This window comes from Pelodiscus sinensis, unplaced genomic scaffold, assembly GCF_049634645.1.
Source record: "Pelodiscus sinensis isolate JC-2024 unplaced genomic scaffold, ASM4963464v1 ctg77, whole genome shotgun sequence".
NCBI classification, from domain to species: domain Eukaryota; kingdom Metazoa; phylum Chordata; order Testudines; family Trionychidae; genus Pelodiscus; species Pelodiscus sinensis.
Window position 1 is genome coordinate 455,759 of NW_027465809.1, and position 21,538 is coordinate 477,296.

Here is a 21,538-nt window from a genome sequence, read left to right on the forward strand (position 1 = left end):
ATTAGCACTTCATGCATAAACGGGAATCTTGAGTAGGAACAAACATGCTTTATACTAACAGACGAGAAGGTTGGCAAGGAAATCGGCATCTTTGCAGGATTGCAAACCTAGTGAGGAGGGCTTTAAACTAGGTTTGTTGGGGCACGGTAACCTAAGAGGAAGACCAAGGACAGGGTAGGCCCACTGCTTAGTAAGGAGGGAGAAGCAGTAACAGGGAACTTGGAAATGGTGGAGATGCTCAATGACTTCTTTGTTTCGGTCTTCACCGAGAAGTCTGGAGGTGTGCCTAACGTAGTGAATACAAGCAGAGAGAGGGTAAGTTTAGAAGATAGGATACACAAAGAACAAGTTAAAAATCACTTAGGAAAGTTAGATGTCAGCAAGTCACCAGGTCCTGATGAAATGCATCCCAGGGTACTCAAGGAGCTGATAGAGGAGGTATCTGAGCCTTTAGCTATGATCTTTGAAAAATCATGGCAGACAGGGGAGATTCCAGAAGACTGGAAAAGGGCAAATATTGTGCCCATCTATAAAAAGGGGAATAAGAACAACCCAGGAAACTACAGACCGGGCAGTTTAACGTCTGTCCCAGGGAAGATAATGGAGCAGATAATTAGGGAAATCATATGAAACACTTGGAAGGTAATAAAGTGATAGGGAATAGCCAGCATGGGTTTGTGAAGAACAAGTCATGCCAAACTAATCTGATAGCTTTCTTTGATAAGATAACGAGCCTTGTGGATAAGGGAGAAGCGGTGGATGTCATATACCTAGACTTTAGTAAGGCATTTGATACGGTCTCGCATGATATTCTTATTGATAAACTAGGCAAATATAACTTAGATAGGGCCACGATAAGGTGGGTGCATAATTGGCTGGATAACCGTAGTCAGAGAGTTGTTGTTAACAGTTCTAAATCCTGCTGGAAAGGGATAACACGTGGAGTTCCTCAAGGGTCTGTTTTGGGACCTGTACTGTTCAATATCTTCATCAATGATGTAGATATTGGGATAGAGAGTACGCTTATTAAGTTTGCAGATGATACCAAACTGGGTGGGGTTGTGACTTCTTTGGAGGATAGGGACATAATTCAAAATGACCTTAGCAAGTTAGAGAAATGGTCAGAGGTAAACAGGATGAGGTTTAATAAAGAGAAATGCAAAGTGCTCCACTTAGGAAGGAACAATCAGTTCCATACATACAAGATGGGAAGCGACTGTCTAGGAAGGAGCATGGCGGAAAGGGATCTAGGGGTCATAGTGGACCACAAGTTGAATATGAGTCAACAGTGTGATGCTGTTGCAAAAAAAGCAAATATGATTCTAGGTTGTATCATCAGGTGTGTTGTAAGCAAAACTCGTGAAGTCATTCTGCCGCTCTACTCTGCACTAGTTAGGCCTCAGCTGGAGTACTGTGTCCAGTTCTGGGCGCCACATTTCAAGAAAGATGTGGAGAAATTGGAGAGGGTACAGAGAAGAGCGACAAGAATGATTAAAGGTTTAGAGAACATGACCTATGAAGCCAGGCTTCATGAACCGGGCTTGTTTAGTTTGGAAAAAAGAAGATTAAGGGGGGACATGATAGCGGTTTTCAAATATCTAAAAGGGTGTCACAAGGAGGAAGGAGAAAATTTGTTCCTCTTGGTTTCTGAGGACAGGACAAGGAGTAATGGGCTTAAAGTGCAGCAGGGGAGGTTTAGATTGGACATTAGGAAAAAATTCCTAACTGTCAGGGTGGTCAAATATTGGAATAAATTGCCAAGGGAGGTGGTGGAATCTCCCTCTCTGGAGATATTTAAGAACAGGTTAGATAGACATCTGTCAGGGATGGTGTAGACGGAGCTTGGTCCTGCCTTGAGGGCGGGGGGCTGGACTCGATGACCTCTCGAGGTCCCTTCCAGTCCTATTATTCTATGATTCTAAGTCCTGAGGTAAGTGGGGTAGTAGGATACTAGGAAGGAACACAAGGAGAGAAGTGCAACAGAGGAGGACCCCTGATTAGTATGGTGAAGGTCGGGCAATCAACTAGCTATCTACAGTATCCGTACATGAACACAGGAAGCCTAGGAAATAAACAGGAAGAATTAGAAGCCCTGGCATTGTCAAAGAGCTATGATTTGATTGGAATAAGGGAGACTTGGTGGGATGACTCACATGACTGGAGCATTGTTATGGAAGGGTATGAACTGTTCTGGAACCGCAGGAGGGGAGAAAAGGTGGAGGAGTTGTATTGTATGTGAGAGAGTAGTATGATTGCTCAGAGCTCCAGTATAAAAAGGGAGAAAAGCCTGTTGAGAGTCTTTGGGTTACCGTTAGACACGGGAGCAACAAGGGTGATGATGTGGTTGGTGTCTGCTATAGACCAGATCAGGTGGATGAGGCAGATGAGGCTTTCTTCAGACAACTAAGAGAAGAGTCCAGATTTTCATGGGGGACTTGAATCGCCCTGACATCTGTTGGGAAACCAATACGGCTGCACACAGACAATCCAGGGAGTTTTTGGAGAATGCTGGGGATAACTTCTGGTACAAGTGCTGCAGGATCCAACCAGGGGCCAAGTGCAGCTTGACCTGCTGTTCACAAACAGGGAGGAATTAGTAGGGGAAGTAGATGTGGGTGGCAACCTGGCCAGCAGTGATCATGAGATGGTGGAATTCAGGATCCTGATGAAAGGAAGAAAGGAGAGCAGCAAAATACACACCCTGGACTTCAGAAAAGGAGACTTTGATTCTCTCAAGGAACTGATCCCCTGAGTCGCTAACATGAAGGGGAAAGATTTCATGAGTTTAAGGCCGTGTCTTCGCTCCACGGAAGATCGACGCTGCTGCAGTCAAACTTCTGGAGTTTGATTTAGCAAGTCTAAGACTTGCTAAATCGAATTCAGAGGACACCCCCACTGGCATTTAGTACTCTTGCTCTTGCAAGAAGTAAGGGAAGCCGACGGGAACATTTGCTCCTGAAAACCTCCTACTGTGGGGACACCTCCAAGCTCAGCTTAAGGTACGACAACTCCAGCTACGTGTTCTGTGTAGCTGGAGTTGCATACCTTAAGCCAATCTGCTGGGTCTAGTGTAGACCTAGCCTAAGGAGAGGAAGGAGTCAGAGAGCAGAATAAGGATAATGCACTTTAAGAAAGCAGACGTTAACAAACTCAGAGAGCTGGTAGGTAAGGCCCGATGGGAAGAAAATCTAAGGGGATGTCTACACAGCAAAGTTATTTCGAAATAACTTTCCTAGCGTCTACACAAGCCAACCACTATTTTGAAATTAATTTGAAATAGCAGAGGGCTTATTTTGAAATTGGTAAACCTCGTTCCATGAGGAATAGCGCCAATTTCAAAATTGCTATTTTGAAATAGCAGCGAGGAGTCCTGTGGCACCTTATAGATTAACTGAAGTGTAGGAGCATAAGCTTTCGTGGGCAAAGACCCACTTCGTCAGATGCATGTAGTGGAAATTTCCAGAGGCAGGTATAAATATGCAGGCCAGGATCAGGCTGGAGATGACGAGGTGGATCCAGTCAAGGAGGATGAGGCCCACTTCTAGTAGCTGATCTGGAGGTGTGAATTCCAAGAGAAGAGAAGCTGCTTTTGTAGTTAGCAAGCCATTCACAGTCTTTGTTTAATCCAGAGTTGATGGTGTCAAACTTGCAGATGAACTGGAGCTCAGCAGTTTCTCTTTGAAGTCTGGTCCTGAAGTTTTTTTGCTGCAGGATGGCCACCTTTACATCTGCAATTGTGTGTCCAGGGAGACTGAAGTGTTCCCCTACAGGTTTTTGTATGTTGCCATTCCTAATATCTGATTTGTGTCCATTGATTCTTTTACGTAGGGACTGTCCAGTTTGGCCGATGTGTATAGCAGAGGGGCATTGCTGGCACGTGATGGCATATATTACATTGGTAGATGTGCAGGAGAATGAACCAGTGACGGTATGGCTGATCTGGTTAGGTCCTGTGATGGTGTTGCTGGTGTATATATGTGGGCAGAGTTGGAACCGAGGTTTGTTGCAAGGGTTGGTTCCTGAGTTAGAGTCATTATGGTGCAGTGTGTAGTTGCTGGTGAGAATATGCTTCAGGTTGGCGGGTTGTCTGTGGGCAAGGACTGGCCTACCTCCCAAGGCCTGTGAAAGCGAGGGATCATTGTCCAGGATGGATTGTAGATCACTAATGATGCGTTGGAGAGGTTTTAGCTGAGGACTGTAGGTGATGGCCAGTGGTGTTCTGTTGGTTCCTTAAAAAAGTGCCACAGGACTCCTTGCCGCTTTTGCAGATTCAGAATAACACAGCTACCCCTCTGATATTTTGAAATAAGCGCTGTGTAGATGCTTATTTCGAAAAAAGGGGCCTCCAGCCCTTCCCAGAGTGCCCTGCTGACCGCCCTCGCCACAAGGTAACTTCTGACCTGATGCCCTGCTGGAACCAGTTCCGGCTGGCCTTAAATGTGATTCAACATCCAATCAGTGTGGACGCGCTATTGCGAAATAGCAAAAAGTTATTTCGAAATGTATTTTATGTGTATACGCATTATTTAGAAATTAGATATTTCGAAATAACGCTGTAGTGTAGACATACCCTTACTGAAAAAGGAGTTCAGGAGAGCTGGCAATTCCTGCGGGAGACAATATTAAAGTCAAAAGTTCAAAGTACCCTGATGCAAAAGAAATATAGGCAGAATAAAAAGAGGTCAGTATGGCACCATCAAGAGTTCATTAATGACCTGAAAATCAAAAAGGAATCCTCCAGAAACTAGAAACATTAATTTATTGATAAGGAGAAGAACAAAGAACAGCAACAGTCTGTAGAGACAAAATTAGAAAAGCTGTGCTCAAAATGAGTTGCATCTATCAAGGGACATAAAAGGCAATTAAGAGACTCTTTAAACACATTAGGACCAAGATAAAAATGAAGGAAAACATAGCTCCTCTGCTTAGCAGGGAAGGAGAGGTAATAACTGATGACAAAAAAAAGCTGAGGTGCTTAATGCTTTTTTTGCTTCAGTCTTCATACAAAGGTTAATGGTGACAAGATACTCCACAAAATTAATATTAGCAACAAGAAAGAAAGTAAACCAAACCAAAATAGGTAAGGAACTGCTTATAGAATATTTCAGTAAGTTAATATGTTCAGGTCATCAGGATCTGACAAATTTCATCTTAGCATACTTAAGGAACTAGTTGAAGCAAACTTGGAACCCTTAGCAATTATTTTTGAGAATTTCTGATAGACTGATCAATTCCCAGAAAATTGGAGAAGAGCAAACATAGTATGTATCTTTAAAAAGGGGAAGAAACAGGACTTGGAGAATTATCAGATTAATTTCAATAATTGGAAAAGTATTGGAGCAAATTATTAAATAATGAGTTTGTAAGCATCTGGAGGATAATAGAATTATAAGAAATAACCAGCATGGATTTGTCAAGAGCCAATCATGGCAAACCCATCTAATTTCCTTCTTTGACAGTGTCACTGGCCTAGTGGAGGGGGGGAAGGAGATCTGATATATCTTCCTTCCACTAAAGCTTTTGATACAGTTCCACATGACATTCTCATAAGCAAACGAGGGAAATGTGGTCAGGATTACTATAATGTGAGTGCACAACTGGTTGAAAAACTGCATTCAAAGAGTAGTTTGCTGTTCAACTAGAACGGAATATCTAGTGGGATCTATCGGGGTCAGTTCAGAGTCTAGTACTATTCAATATTAGTGACTTGGATAATGGAGTGAAGAGTATGCTTATAACATTTGCCAATGACACCAAAGTGGGAAGGGTCATAAGCACTTTGGTGGACTGGATTAAAATTCAAAACAATCTTGATAAATTGAAGAATTGGTCTGAATTCAACTAGATGAAATACAATAAAGACAAGTGCAAAGTACTTGTGTCAAATGCACAAGTGCAAAACGGGGACTAATTGTTTAGATGAAAAGAATATGGGGTTATACTGTATTACACATTGAATAAGTCAAAAATATGATGTAGCTGAGAAAAAGACTAATCTCTTTCTGGAGTGTATTAATAATAGCATTTTAGGTAAGTGCTATTCTCATAGAATCATAGAATCACAGGACTGGAAGGGACCTCGAGAGGTCATCGAGTCCAGCTCCCCGCCCTCAAGGCAGGACCAAGCTCCGTCTACACCATCCCTAACAGATGTCTATCTAACCTGTTCTTAAATATCTCCAGAGAGGGAGATTCCACCACCTCCCTTGGCAATTTATTCCAATATTTGACCACCCTGACAGTTAGGAATTTTTTCCTAATGTCCAATCTAAACCTCCCCTGCTGCACTTTAAGCCCATTACTCCTTGTCCTGTCCTCAGAAACCAAGAGGAACAAATTTTCTCCTTCCTCCTTGTGACACCCTTTTAGATATTTGAAAACCGCTATCATGTCCCCCCTTAATCTTCTTTTTTCCAAACTCAAGTTGTAGCTCAAGTTGCGTAGCTTAATTCAACTTTTGCCTTGCTGTGTTGATGTGCCCTTAGAGAGTAACAAATATATATATATATAGGATCATGGGGTTTCATGGGCAAAACCCACCTTTTCTCATCTGAGCAGTGGGGTGTGCACCCAAGAGCTCCTGAGGATATATATTTGTTAGTCTCTAAGATGCCACAGGACTACTTGTTTTTAAACTTGCAGACTAACACGTCTACCCCTGCAGACCTTATACATAGTAAGCATTCTCAGATCACCAGTAGCTGCAGTTTAAAAGCTCATGAATAAAAAGAAGTGGGAGCAGACTGTGGCTAAGGGGGACTGGCATCCTGCGCCACAGCACGAAAGAGCTGAAGAGTCTACTCTTTCCTTTGTGTCCCCAATTCTTCTTGCAGCCGAAGTCCAGCAGAACATAGCTGGGAACAAGCACAGGGAGTCCAAGCAGCCAAATAACCAGGAGCAGTCTGAGAAAGAACACAGCAAATTTCCAAAAGCCTCTGTTTGGAGGCCCGAACTGGAGTAAACTGTCTAGTTCTGAGTGAGATGTTTTAGGAGAGCTGTGGGCAAATTGGAGAGGGTCCAGAGAAAGGCAGCAAAAACAATACAAGGAAACCTTGTCATGTTTAGTCTCGAGAATAGAAGACTGATAAGTATTTCACTAAGTTAAGGGCTGTTTGTAAAGAGGGTGGTGAGCAAATGTTTTCTGTGTCTACAGAATGTAGGGAAAAAAAGTAATGAGCTTAATCTACAGTAAGGGGTTTAGGTTTGATATTAAGAAAAACTTTCTAACTAGAAAGGTAGTTAAGCTCTGGAGCAGGCTTCTAGTTGAGGTTGTGGAGGGTTTTCAAAACAGATTGGACAAACACCTGTCAGGAGTGGTCTAGGTTTACTTGGACATGCTATAGTACAGGGAGCTGGACTGGAGGATTTCTCGTGACCCCTTCCAGCCTGACATTTCTATGATTCTATAGCTTATGGCCAGTGATCCCTCTAAGCTGCACATGGAGCCCTGACCTCTGACTGGGCAGAGCTGATTATCCCGTGACAGTGTGCTGCCACGCAGCTGAGAGTACGTCTAGACTACAGAGCTTTTCTGGGATACCGGAAAAGATTTCAGAAAAGCAGATACATTTTTTTGGCGTCCCTGTAAACCTTGTTTTATGAGGAAGACGGAGTATTCCAAGAGACAGTTTTTTTCTGACATTTGGCCCTGTGCAGAGGGGCCAAATGTTGGAAAAGCCTCTTTTGGAAGAAAAGCGGGAAAAGATATACAAATAGCAATTTGCATATCTTTTCCCAACTTTTCTTTGTAGTGTAGACATAGCCTTAGCAGGAACACAGCTTATGGCACAATCCATGCCCTCCAGGTCATTCTATGAGAGTGTTACAAGACAAGAGGCTCATTATAGGACAAACATGTGAAAGGATCAATCTTCAGAACCACAGTCTGTGTGTCCATACACTCTATTTCACACTTACATTGTTTTGCTGTTTGGAGGAGATGTGGATTTTTATATTTCAAGGCTGTCAGAATCATGTTTGTGCTTATATTTTTTTTGTAACAAGTTTTGGGTTTGTGCCCTATTTTCAAGGAAGCTCTGTCTTCTACAAAAAAAGTTCTAGACTGGAGCATGGCAATTCTGTTCTCCTGATGTAATATGGAGGTTACAACACACAGGGTCATTGAATCATTAAAAAGAGATGGAGAATAAGACAGAGAATATCTTATTGCCTCTCTGTAAATCCATGGTACGCCCACATCTTGAATGCATCTATGTGGCCGTCTCATCTGAAAAAAAATATCTTAGCATTGTAAAAAAATCAGAAAAGAGCAACAAAAATGATTAGGGGTTGGAATGGCTTGAAGAGAGATTAAAAGACTGGAATCTTTCAGCTTAAAAAAGAGGATATGATAGTGGTCTATAAAATGACTGGTAAGGCAAAAGTGAATAAGGAAAAGTTATTTTCTTGTTCCCATAACGTAAGAACTAGGGGTCACTAAATGGAATTAATACGTAGCAGGTTTAAAACAAATAAAGTAAGTACTTTTTCCACACATTGCAGTGTAAACCTGTGGAACTCCTTGCCAGAGGATGTTGTGAATGCCAAGACCTTAACAGGATTCAAATAAGAGCTAGATAAATTCATGGAGAACAGGTCCATAATGGCTATTAGCCAGGGTGGGCAGAGATGGTGTTCCTAGCCTCTGTTTGTCAGAAGCTGGGAATGGGTGATGGGAGAGATCACTTGATGATTCCCTGTTCTGTTCACTCCCTCTGGGGCACCTGGCATTGGCCACTGTTGGCAGACAGGATAGCGGACTAGGTGGAAATTTGTTCTGACACAATATTGCCGTTTTTATGTAGGGTGAGAGATCCCTCATTTATGCTGTTACCAGTCCCATGGAGTGCACCACCAGGGCAATGTGCCCTCATGGCCTTGTTGGCTGCATTTTGAATTGACTGGTACTTCCGTAAGTTTTAGATTCCGTTCCTAGGCAGTGGGCCCGTCAGCCACCATGGGCCCTGGGGCAAGGTGTGGGGTGAGCTGCCGTCTGCCCTCAGTGCCGCCCAATCTGTGTCCACTCCTCATCCAGGCTTCAGAGCCCTGTGGAGCTCCAGCAACAATTCAAAGGGCCCTAGGGGCCTGGTGGCCAGGAGTTCCTGGTCCCTTTGAATCTGCAGACCCTGGGGCAAGTGTCCCCTTGTCGTCGTGTCCGTCCATCCCCCCAGCTTGGCGGGCCTGTTCCTAGGTACAGAGCACTGGAATAATGAACAAGCCTAGAGATCAGGAAATCAGGAACTGTCTTAAGTTGGAGTTTCATAGGACTGATGGTCCCAAGTGCTGTTAGCAGACCCATAATAATTAACCATAGCAACAACTGGTGTCCTCTGTTGGTTTAAAAATCAAGTCCAGATCCTGGTTCTACCTACCATATATGCTGTCCATTTTGCTGCTCTGAGTGTCCTTGCTGTGAAATGGGGTGGCTGATGCTGACCTACGTGTCAAGACATGGGCAGTGAGGATGAGTCAGTTACTTTTTATTAAGTGCTGACTGCATTTTTGGTAGCATTCAGGGTGCAGGAAGACTTGGTCCCCACCTAGGAGAGTTGATGGACATCACCAAACTGATTGGGACTCTCAGAGGAATTTGTTTTTGCATGATGGCTTTTTCTTTTAACTATAAGAAGTGGATGACAGGATTACTGGGATGGGTTAACTTGTGTGTGTAATGTGGGTAGATAATATTGGTCAAGCTGGCTGAACCTGAAAAATGTTACTTACATAAGCACAAAGTATTACTACAGGTTGAACCTCCCTAGTCCAGCATTCTCTGGTCTAGCAACATCCGTGGTCCAGCATGATTTTAGTTAGTTGGATGTCCACTGATCATGGGTGTGGCCAAGTTTCCTGCAGTCCCATAAAATTTGTTTACAGCCACCAGTCCTGGCTGTCAGTATTCTGTGCTATTATTTTAGCTCTAATTTACCCCTAAACATATTCAAAGAGCCCTGTAAGCAGTGGAAGTGTTGGTAATGCTGCTAGAAAATAGTGACCGCCCATGATTTGGCACATGCTCTAGTTCAGCACCAGTCAGGTCTGAGGGTGCCAGACTGGAGAGGTTCAACCTGTATGATCCCTGCTAAACAGGTATTTGAAGTTATAAATTGCTATTTAGACACCTACCTGGCCATTTGCACATGAGATGAGGCAATTGCACTCAAAAGCAGCATGTGCAAGTACGCTTCCCTTAAACTGTGATTTGATAGAATGGTTGTTGGCTCCCGTTTGGCATAGGTCAGTAGCAAGTGAAAATGGTTACTGTTTGCTCAGTTACATAATTTAGGGTGCTCAGTCTAGTGTGGGAGATGAAGTCCAGGTCACAACCAGAACTACTAATTGTTCCCTTGTTATCCATCGCAGAAGAGAGGTGGAGGGACAGAGTAGACACTTACCCCTGGGGTTGGTCCCTCCAGAGCAGGAGTAAGGCATACGGGCAGAGGGAGACATGGAAGATGTTGACATTACCATAGTCTGCTCTATACCTATTTTGCAAATTCAGATAAGACTTCAGTAAGCAAGATTGTTGAACAAGCATCTTTCATTAGCACAAAATAATCTTAATGATCAAAAATCTTAAACATCAGGAGTATTCTGTGCCTGCCTCTTGACCTGGAATCACCAGTCTAAGGACATAGTTAAGTTCTAGTGCACTTCATAGCCTCGCATGCTTTTGAGTCAATATCCCACATGGGGAGGCAGCTAGAGTGTTCATTACTATCCTGGCAAATCAGTTACAGGAAGGTCATGGACTGTCCTGGCAAATCATTATTTGTTCTCTCCTGGTGAGAGCCTTGCATTATACAGCGGGATTGAGGATGACTCATTCGGGATGCTCACTTGTTTTTTCCTTCTCTTCCCTGCTTTACAGACTGGCTGGCTCTGAGGAAGAGGATGAGGAAGGACAGTGGCAGCTGTATTTTAAACTCTATTGCTTCTTGGATATTGAGAATGTTCCCAAAGAGGGGGTAGAATTTGCCTTCATGTTTGAGCAGGTAAATGTAAGGAGGGGGGGATTTTTAAGGATGCATGGGCAGGCAGCTATAAGTAGAGAGGGAAGGAAAGCTTTTGATACGGTCTTCCACAATATTCATGCCAGCAAGTTAAGGAAGTATGGATTGGATAAAAGGAACGTAAGGTGGATAGAAAGCTGGCCAGACTGTCAGGCCCAAAGGGTAGTGACCAACAGTTTGGTCTGGTTGGCAATTGGTTTCAAGTGGAGTGCCCCAAGGATTGGTTCTAGGGCCAGTTTTGTTCAACATCATTATTAATGACCTAGAGGAGGGGATGGATTGCACCCTCAGCATGTTTGCGGATGACACTAAGCTTGGGGAGAGGTAGATACATTCGAGGGTAGGGCCAAAAGTAAGACAGACAGACATAAGTAAAGTAGGGATATAGTCGAGAGTGACCTAAACACACTGGAGGATTGGGCCAAAAGAAATCAGATGAGGTTCAACAAGGACAAGAGCAGAGTCCTGCACTTGGGATGGAACAATCCTGAGTTACAGGCTGGGGACCGACTGGCTACGTAGCAGTCCAGCAGAAAAGGACCTGGGGATTACAGTGGATGAGAAGCTGGTTATGAGTCAACAGTGTGCCCTTGTAGCCAAGAAGGCTAATGGCATATTAGGGTGCATTAGGAGGAGCATTGCCAGTAGATCTAGAGAAGTCATTATTCCCCTTTATTCAGCACTGGTGAGGCCACATCTAGAGTACTGCGTACAGTTCTGGGCCCCCCACTACAGAAAGGATGTGGATGCATTGAAGAGGGTCCAGTGGAGAGCAACCAAAATGATTAGGGGGCAGGAGCCACATGACTTACGAGGAGAGGCTGAGGGACTTGGGTCTGTTTAGTCTGCAGAAGCGAAGAGTGAGGGGGCATTTGATAGCAGCCTTCAACTTCCTGAAGGGAGGTTCCAAAGAGGATGGAGAGAGGCTGTTCGCAGAAGTGAGGGATGGCAGAACAAGGAGCAATGGTCTCAAGTTACAGCGGAGGAGGTCTAGGTTGGATAGTAGGAAAAACTCTTTCCCTAGGCAGGTGGGGAAGCGCTGGGCTGGGTTCCCTAGGGAGGGGGTGAAATCTCCATCCCTAGTGGTTTTTGAGTCACGGCTTGACAAAGCCCTGGCTGGGATGATTTAATTAGGGCTGGTCCTGCTTTGGGCAGGGGGCTGGACTTGATCTCCTGAGGTCTCTTCCAGCCCTACAATTCTATGACACGTACATTCATGTCACGTGTTGGCAAGACTGGTGTGGGAGAATTCATGCCTTTCTGAGAACCAGTTGGGTCACATTGTTGGAGAAGAGGAAGTTTCCTTTCATGGTTGTATGATTAGGGATAGTGGGTAGGAAGGGAACCTGGAGCCATGGTCCATTGGCAAAGCCGAACTGCACAGAAGGAAAGAAGAGCCTTTCTGGAACAGAGAAAGTAAAGAGGTGAAATGAAATGAGGACTCCAGAGGGAGGAAGTCCTGAAATGCTTTTAATATCTGTCTTCAACAAAAATATAGAGAATCATTTTGAAATGGGTTAAGAAGGAAAGTCCTGTAGAGCACCTCCTGATAAAACACAGATAGGGAGGGCTGGACATAAGTGCCTTAACCTGGTGGCAGACATTTGCAGCGTCAAGGGTATTAGCTAAAATCCTGACTGTTGCAGGCAATTATGTCTGAGTAGTCTTGCACAAAAGGGAAAAGCCTAGAGAAATGCTAATCTAGTACCGTGGGGAAAAGTAAAGAGAATGTTGGTCATTCTTGTCCTCAGTCAGATTCTTGTCTTGTAAGTCAAATTTCTCCCTAGCAAAATAATGAAACAAATGTGATGAAGACAACAGAACGGCAAGACAAAAGTAGAACTGGGGATTGCAAAAATTAAATGTGGCAGGACAAACTTGATATCTTTTTTGTAAAAATATACTAAAAAAGTGACTAGACAAAGGTGTACACTGACAACAATCCTCCTCAAACTTGGTGGGTCCTGCACTTTAGGAGGCAGTTTAGACACCAGCTTGCAGTTTGTTGAGCTACTCTCATCATTGGCAAGCCTGGGGAAAAGAGGGGAACCAAACTTCATTCTTTGTGGCCCCTCCCAGTGGTACAGGGCAGGACAAACTCTTGTACCAAAGCCAGTGTTTTTCTAGTACTGAAATGGGGAGTTGGGGAAGGACCTGGGCCCACCCTGTACACCAGATTCCAGCCCAGGGACCCTTTGATAGCAGCTATCTGTAATGTCTCTGATAATAGCTGCTTGGCAGCTACGAATCCCTGGGCCACTTCCCCACGACCTTCCCCAGCACCTTCCTAACTGCAGGTTCTTCCTTCTGGTACTGGCTTGTGTTTGCTTCTCCGAGATCCTCCATAGATCTCCGTAATGCCTCCTGTGCACTGAGCTAACAGAAGTGGAACTCTTTTTAGCCACTCTCAACTGGTTCTTAATTGGCCTCAGGTGTTCTGATTAGTCTTACTGGATGCCTACCAAGGAATCATAACTGTCACATAGCTAGTTGATAAGACGCTGCAGACAGCTGTTATCTACAGGGTTCCTGAGCTGGAACCTGGTCCCCCTTCCCCATCTCACCAACTCCCTGCCTGTCATGGGAAAGTTGACTTGGATAGCAAAGGCTAGGGAGATTGTTCTCCCTTTCCCCCATGCTGGCCAATGAAGAGTATGGTTAAGTAAAAGGCAGGTTTCTGCCCTTGGGGAAAATGGTCAAACTTGGGGCCGCTGTGAGCCTCTAAGGCGAGCAGTCTGACCATAAGCATGGGACCCACCAAAGCAGAGAAGGCGCTTTCTCACACTTTCATATCTTTGCTTTTTGTGTGCTGGTGTTTGTTATATTACGTATATCGCTGCTCCATCTGCTTTGCAACAGCTTTTGGGGATATTCTTTATGGCGTATTTGAAGACTTCACAAACTTCCCACTAGTAGATTTTAATACTTGTGTTATTCACTGTATTTCTGAAATCACCAAAACTCATTTTCCAGAAATCTTACTCTTCCGTTGCTTCACTCTGTGATTTTGCCATGCCGAGTACAAGTAGCTGGCAGACACTAGTTCTGAGCTTCGCTGTTTCTCTCAACATAGTGATAGAAATGTAGCCATGTTAGTCTGGTGTAGCTGAAACAAAAAACAGGACTATGTAGCACTTTAAAGACTAACAAGATGGTTTATTACGTGATGAGCTTTCATGGGCCAGACCCACTTCCTCAGATCAAATAGTGGAAGAAATTTTTGTTGTCTTTTCTGAACCTTTTCCAATGCCCAGGGCTCAACAGTTAGGGCAATCTACTCTCCCGTGGCGAGTAGATTTTAGCCCGGCACGGCGCCACAGCATGATCAGCGCATGCGCAGTGCGCCAAACCGCGTAGCTGGCGAGCAAGGCTCACCCCCGCTTGTCAAGCCCTGCCAATGCCAATATATCTTTTTGAGATGAGGCGACCACATCTGTACGCAGTATTCAAGATATGGGCGTACCATGGTTTTACAGAGAAGCAGTAAGATATAGGGATCTTAAATATCAGTTAATTGAATAGTCGATTAATCTCATGGATTTTTATCAGTTACTCAACTATTTTATAGCACCTGGGGACAGAGCCAGCAGCCAGTGCACTCTGGCCCCACTCCTGAGGAGCTCCCTACCGCTCTAGACCGCTGCCTCTGAGTCAGAGGCAGCAGTGTGGGGTGCCAGGCAGGTGCTGGTCCACGAGGGGAGCCAGTTTAAAAACCAGCCCCCCTTGCAGACCATCTGCCTGTTGCCTTGCGCTGCTGCCTCTGATACAGAGGCATCAGTGCAGGGTGGCAGCAGCTCCTGTCCAGGGGATGTCTGAGCTCCTGGATCCAGCGAGAATCAGGACTGAGCCAGGCTGCCTACCTGGCCAGCTCCTAATACACTTTAAATGCAGAGTCGCAGCAAGGGTAGGTCCTGGACCCATCACAAGCCAGGACTGAAAATTTACTGGAGAGAAGGGGAGCAATTCTGGACATGTTGTTTATAGCATTAATCTATCCGCTTTTGCTTATCGGTTAATCAACTACACTATTACATCCCTAGTAAGATATTCTCTGTCTTATTCTATATCCCTTTTTAATGATTCCTCTCATTCTGTTTGCTGCACACTGAGTGGATGTTTTCAGAGAACTCTCCACAATGACTCCAAGACGTCTCTAAGTGGTAGTAGTTAATTTAGTCCCCATAATATTATATGGGATTATGTTTTCAATGTGAATTACTTTTTATACATTAACATTTATCTTCCCTTTCATTGCCTCTCCCTTTGAAATGTACAAGAGCCACCCGCAACTCTTGTATATTTCAAAGGAGAGAGGCAGTGGGTTCCCTCTGCCTCTCTTCCTTGAAATGTACAGGAGCCGGAGCAGCTCCTATATATTTAAAAGGGAGAGAGGCAGCAGGAACCCGCACCAAGAGCAAAGCAGTCCCTGCTGTCTCCGTTCCCCCCTGTGCCTCTTCCAAAGGGAGGGGAGCAGCAGTGGGACCAGCGCAAGCAGGACTGTTTCAATCCCTGCTCATGCCGTTTCCCTGCTGCTCCCTGCCCCCCATGGAGATGGTGCTGGAGGGGGAACCAGGTTTTAAGCCTGCTCCCCCCCCTTGCTGCCTCTCTCTGATAGAGGCTGCAAGGGTGGAGGGGGAAGCAACTAATCAAGTTCCTACTTGACTACCCCATAAACATTTGCTTATCGAGTAGTCAACTGGTCGTTTACATCCCAAGTAGTTGCACCATTTCACTTTTGAGCTCTTTCTCTTGGCTGAATGCCAGCTGGCCCTGGTGACTTGTTACTGTTTAGTTTATCAATTTATTCCAAAACCTCCTCTGACACCTCAGTCTGGGATTGGTGAGTTGCTGGGGCAGATACCAAAAGGCTGAGCACCATAAATGGACACACAAGACATAAATTATAGAGGTTGGGTTTTTTTACATTTACAGGCTCATGAAAATCTTATTGATGGACACTTCCCTGCCCCAGAAGAGACACTGCAGCACTTGGCAGCCTTAAGGCTGCAGTACCTTCATGGAGACTATTCGAAAATCACCTGGACCCTTGATGGCATTTATCCTGTGAACAGGCTAAAATCCAAAATCCTGCACTCAACCAAGAGTAGCAGCACAGCCAGTCATGCTCTGGAGAGGAGACGGACCAGCTTTCTCGAAGGAACACTGAAACGTGGTTTCAAGACAGGCTCAGTAAAAAAGCAGAAGGTAGAAGAAGAGCAGATGATGGAAATGTGGGTGAAGGAAGAGCTCTCAGCTGCTCGGGCCAGCATAGTGCAGAAATGGAGCAAGTTGCAGGGACTCTCTCAGCACCAGGCCATGGTGAAATACATGTCCATTGTAAAAGAATGGCCAGGCTATGGGTCAACACTCTTTGATGTGGAGGTGAGAGGTATATAAATTCAGGTAACTACTGTCCAAGCAGGCATCACTCTAAGGGATGAAAAATGTTGTGTTACATTGGATGTCAGAGAGAAACTCTTGTTAACATTCTCCTGCACTGGGTGTGATTCTGCTATCAGCGCACTAATGCCTACTGCACCATACACTTACTCGGGCAAGGTAGAGAGTACCAAACAAACACTGCGGTTAGTCTAGACATAAGAGCATCCAGGCTGGGTCAGACCAAAGGTCCATCTAGCCTGGTGTCCTGTCTGCCAACAATGGCCAGTGCCAGATGCCCCAAAGGGAGTTGTCACGGAGTGGACTCACTGCCACGGTGCTTCCTTCCGGCAGCCCAGGGAATTAGCTCACACACTTACAGGGCTCCTTCCTCTGCCAGTATCTCCCCCATGCCCTTACTCCACACACTCCCTTCCGGACCCATGTTGCTCCCAGACCACGGCGTCCTCTTCAAGACACTGCCTTCCAGCAGTGCCCACTCCAGTAATTCTTGGCCCCCTTCCAGGGGTTTTAAATCAGTCTCTGTACTCTGGGGTCCTCCCCTCCCAGGGAACACCCAGTTCCCCTGTACCCTTCTTGCCTTGGTGACCTACTGCCAGTCTTCATCTAGCCCCTGCCTCAGGGCAAAGTGCAGTCTAATCGCCACTCATCATCGGCAAGAGGGTGTGGACCTGCTGCCTTTGCCTGCCTCTCTGCAGCCCTAGTAGCCTCAGGCCCTGCAGTCTGGGAGCTTGCCTGGCAAGAGCTTCCCCCGCACTGCTCTACCTCCAGGAAGCCACCTGCTTCCCAGCAGCCAGATCCCTCCTGCTCTCCAGCCAGAGAAGAGCAAGTCTTCCTCTCTCCCTTGAGGAGCCCTTCTTTATATAGCCCCCAGCTGGTCCCTAATTAGCAGTAACTGCCTCAGCTGAGGTGTGGCTCTCAGCTTTAACTCAGGGCTGTGTTTTTGCCCTTAAAGGGCCAGTGCAGGGCAGACACCCTCTCACAGGAGTGAACAGAACAGGTATTCATCATGTGATCCCTCTCCTGTCATCCATTCCCAGCCTCTGACAAACAGAGGCTAGGGACACCATTCCTTCCCATCCTGGCTAATAGTCATTGATGGACCTAACCGCCATAAATGTATCTAGTTCTTTTTTGAAATCTGTTAAAGTCCTGGTCTTCACAACATGCTCTGGCAAGGAGTTCCACAGGTTGACTGTGCGCTCCATGAAGAAAAACTTCCTTTTGTTTGTTTTAAACCTCCTGCCTATTAACTTCATTGGGTGACCCCTAGTTCTTTTATTATGGGAACGGGTAAATAATTTTTCCTTATTCAGTTTTTCCACACCAGTCATGATTTTATAGGCCTTTATCATATCCCCATTACTCTCCTCTTTTCTAAGCTGAAAAGTCCAAGTATTTTTAATCTCTCTTCATATGACACCCATTCCAAACCCCTAATCATGTTTGTTGCCCTTTTCTGAACCATTTCCAATGGCAACATCTTTTTTGAGATGAGGCACATCCGTACACAGTATTCAAGATGTGGCATGCCATGGTTTTATAGAGAGGCAATAAGATATTCTGTGGTTTATTCTCTATCCCTTTTTTAATGATTCCTAACACTTTATTTGATTTTTTGACTGACTGCACACTGAGTGGATGTTTTCAGAGAACTATCCACGATGACTCCATATTGTATGTATAGTAGGGATTATTCTTCCAATGTGCATTACTTCACATTTATCAACATTAAATGTCAATTGCTATTTTCTTGCCCAGTCATCTAGTTTGGTGAGATCTTTTTGAAGCTCTTCATAGTCTGCTTTGGTCTTAAGTATCCTGAGCAGTTTAGTATCATCTGCAAATGTTGCCACCTCATTGTTTACCCTTTTCTCCACATCATTTGTAAATAGGTTGAATAGGATTGGTCCCAGTATTGACTCTTAGGGGACACCACTAGTTTCCTCTCTCCATTCTGAAAACTGACCATTTATTCCTACCCTTTGTTTCCTGTCTTTTAACCAGTTATCCATCCATGAAAAGACCTTCCCTCTAATCCCGTGACAACTTACTTTACTTAAGAGCCTTTGGGGAGGGACCTTGGCAAAGGCTTTCTGCAAATCTTAATACTCTATATCCACTGGTTTCCCCCTTGTCCACATGCTTAATGATCCCCTCAAAGAACTCTAGAAGATTAGTAAGGCAAGATTTCCCTTTACAGAATCCATGATGACTTCCCTCAACAAATTATGTTCATCTCTGTGTCTGACAATTTTATACTTTAAAATAGTTTTAGCTAATTTGCTCAGTACTGACATTAGACTTACAGGTCTGTAATTGCCAGGATCATAGAACTGGAAGAGACCTCAGAAGGTCATCAAGTTCAGCCCCCTGCTCTAGGCAGGACCAATTCCAACTAAATCAAACCGGCCAGGGCTTTTGTCAAGCCGAGACTTAAACACCTCTAGGGATGGAGACTCCACTACTTCCCTAGGTAACCCATTCCAGTGCTTCCCCACTCTCCTAGGGAAATAGTTTTTCCTAATATCCAACCTGGACCTCTCCCACCACAACTTGAGACCATTGCTCCTTGTTCTGCCATCTGTCACTACTGAGAACAGCCTCTCTCCATCCTCTTTGGAACCTCCCTTCAGGAAGTTGAAGGCTGCTATCAAGTCCCCCCTCACTCTTCGCTTCTGCAGACTAAACAGACCCAACTCCCTCAGCCTCTCCTCATAAGTCATATGCTCCAGCCCCCTAATCATTTTGGTTGCCCTCCGCTGTACCCTCTCCAATGCATCCACATCCTTTTTGTAGTGGGGGGCCCAGAACTGGACACAATACTCCAGATGTGGCCTCACCAAAGCCGAATAAAGGGAAACGATGACATCTCTGGATCTGCTGACAATGCTCCTCTTAATGCAACCTAATATGCCATTAGCCTTCTTGGCTACAAGGGCACACTGTTGACTCATATCCAGCTTCTCATCCACTGTAACCCCCAGGTCCTTTTCTGCAGAAGTACTACTTAACCGGTTGGTCCCCAGCTTGTAACTATGCTTGGGATTCTTCCGTCCCAAGTGCAGGACTCTACACTTGTCCTTGTTGAACCTCATCAGATTTCTTGTGGCCCAATCCTCCAATTTGTCTAAGTCATTCTGGACCCTATCTCTGCCCTTAAGCATATCTACCTCTCCCCCCAGCTTAGTGTCATCCGAAAACTTGCTGAGGGTGCAATCCATCCCCATATCCAGATCATTAATAAAGATATTGAACAAAACCGGTCCTAGAACCGAACCTTGGGGCACTCCGCTAGAAACCGACCGCCATCCTGACATCGAGCCATTGATCAGTACCCGCTGGGCCCGGCCTTCTAGCCATCTTTCTATCCATCTTACCGTCCATTTATTCAATCCACAATCCCTTAACTTGCTGGCAAGAATATTGTGGGAGACCGTATCAAAAGCCTTGCTAAAGTCAAGGTATATTACATCCACTGACTTCCCCATGTCCACCGAGCCAATTACCTCATCATAGAAGCTAATCAGATTGGTCAGGCACGACTTGCCCTTTGTGAATCCATGCTGACTATTCCTAATCCCTTTCCTCTCATCCAAGTCCCTCAATATGGATTCCTTAAGGATCCCTTCCATGATTTTTCCAGGAACCGAGGTAAGACTGACCGGCCTGTAGTTCCCTGGATCATCCTTCTTCCCTTTTTTGAAGATGGGCACTACATTTGCCTTTTTCCAGTCATCCGGGATTTCTCCCGATCTCCACGACTTTTCAAAGATAATAGCCAAAGGCTCCTCAATGACATTTGCCAACTCCCTCAGTACCCTCGGATGCACTAAGTCCGGACCCATGGATTTATGTACGTTTAGCTTTTCTAAATAGTTCCTAACCTGTTCTTTACCCACCACAGGCTGTCCATCTTCATCCCATCTTGCGTCACTTGGCGCAGAAGTCCAGGAGCCGACCTTGTCCGTGAATACAGAGGCAAAGAAAGCATTGAGTACTTCAGCTTTCCCCACATCATCTGTCACTAGGTTACCTCCTTCATCCATTAGGGGCCGCACACCCTCTCTGATCACCTTCTTCTTGTTAACATGCCTGTAGAAACCTTTCTTGTTCTCCTTCACATCCTTAGCCAGTCGCAATTCCATTTGCGCTTTCGCCTTCCTGATAACCTCCCGGCATTCTCAAGCTATACATTTAAACTCCTCCCTGGTCATTTGTCCAAGTTTCCACTCTTTGTAAGCTTCCTTTTTGTGCTTAAGTTCACCAAGGATTTCCCCTGTAAGCCAATCCGGTCTCCTACCATGTTTGCCTCTCTTGCTACGTGTCGGGATGGTTTCTTTCTGTGCCTTCAATAAGGTTTCTTTAAAATACTGCCAGCTGTCCTGGACTCCTTTCCCCTTCATGTTAACATCCCAGGATCATCTTGTTGTCAGACGCCACCACCGGTGTAGTGCTTTGGCATCTGTTCTGTTCCCTTCAGTGTTGATAACCATTCAGCTGCGTGCAATGCGTGTGCTCTCTCCGAATACTTGTGCACTTTCCGAATGCTGTGCAGGTTCTGCGCAGGTAGCCAACACCGCAGACTTCTAAGAGCCTCCCATGACCACAAATCAGACAAGGTGTGAAGGCACTGGAACCAGGTTTCTTGTTTACACTAGTACATACGCAAGCCCTGGCAATGGACTCAGCTCAGTTAGCAGCCAGGAGTTTCCGCTGTCCCCTAGGCTGGACAAAACAGCCCCTCTGAGAGACACTTTTATACACAGACACAAACAAGTTATACGTCACTTCTTAAGTATCAAGGTACCACCCTTAAATGTATTTGGTTGACACCCCCTGACATACCTAGAGTCCTCCCATTACCTTGTTTATGGTGGTTTGATCAAAACATCACTGTCCATTATGTTGTCATCTCGACCCTGTATTGAACCTGGGTTCATAGAATCATAGGACTGGAAGGGACCTCGAGAGGTCATCGAGTCCAGCCCCCCGCCCTCAAGGCAGGACCAAGCTCCGTCTACACCATCCCTGACAGATGTCTATCTAACCTGTTCTTAAATATCTCCAGAGAGGGAGATTCCACCACCTCCCTTGGCAATTTATTCCAATATTTGACCACCCTG

At 45.2% G+C, this 21,538-nt stretch overlaps 1 protein-coding gene across 5 annotated transcripts in view; it reads left to right on the forward strand.

Annotated features, from left to right (window-relative positions):
• Positions 1–21,538, forward strand: part of LOC102447238 (unconventional myosin-X-like) — a 311,005-nt gene that overhangs the window by 267,896 nt on the left and 21,571 nt on the right. For 4 of the 5 annotated variants that reach the window (XM_075914469.1, XM_075914465.1, XM_075914467.1 and 1 more), the window contains 2 exons: positions 10,871–10,994; positions 15,945–16,394. In XM_075914469.1, the coding sequence (XP_075770584.1) occupies positions 10,871–10,994; positions 15,945–16,394 (574 nt within the window). The remainder of the gene's footprint in view (positions 1–10,870; positions 10,995–15,944; positions 16,395–21,538) is intronic. The other variant, XM_075914468.1, reaches the window with a different exon arrangement.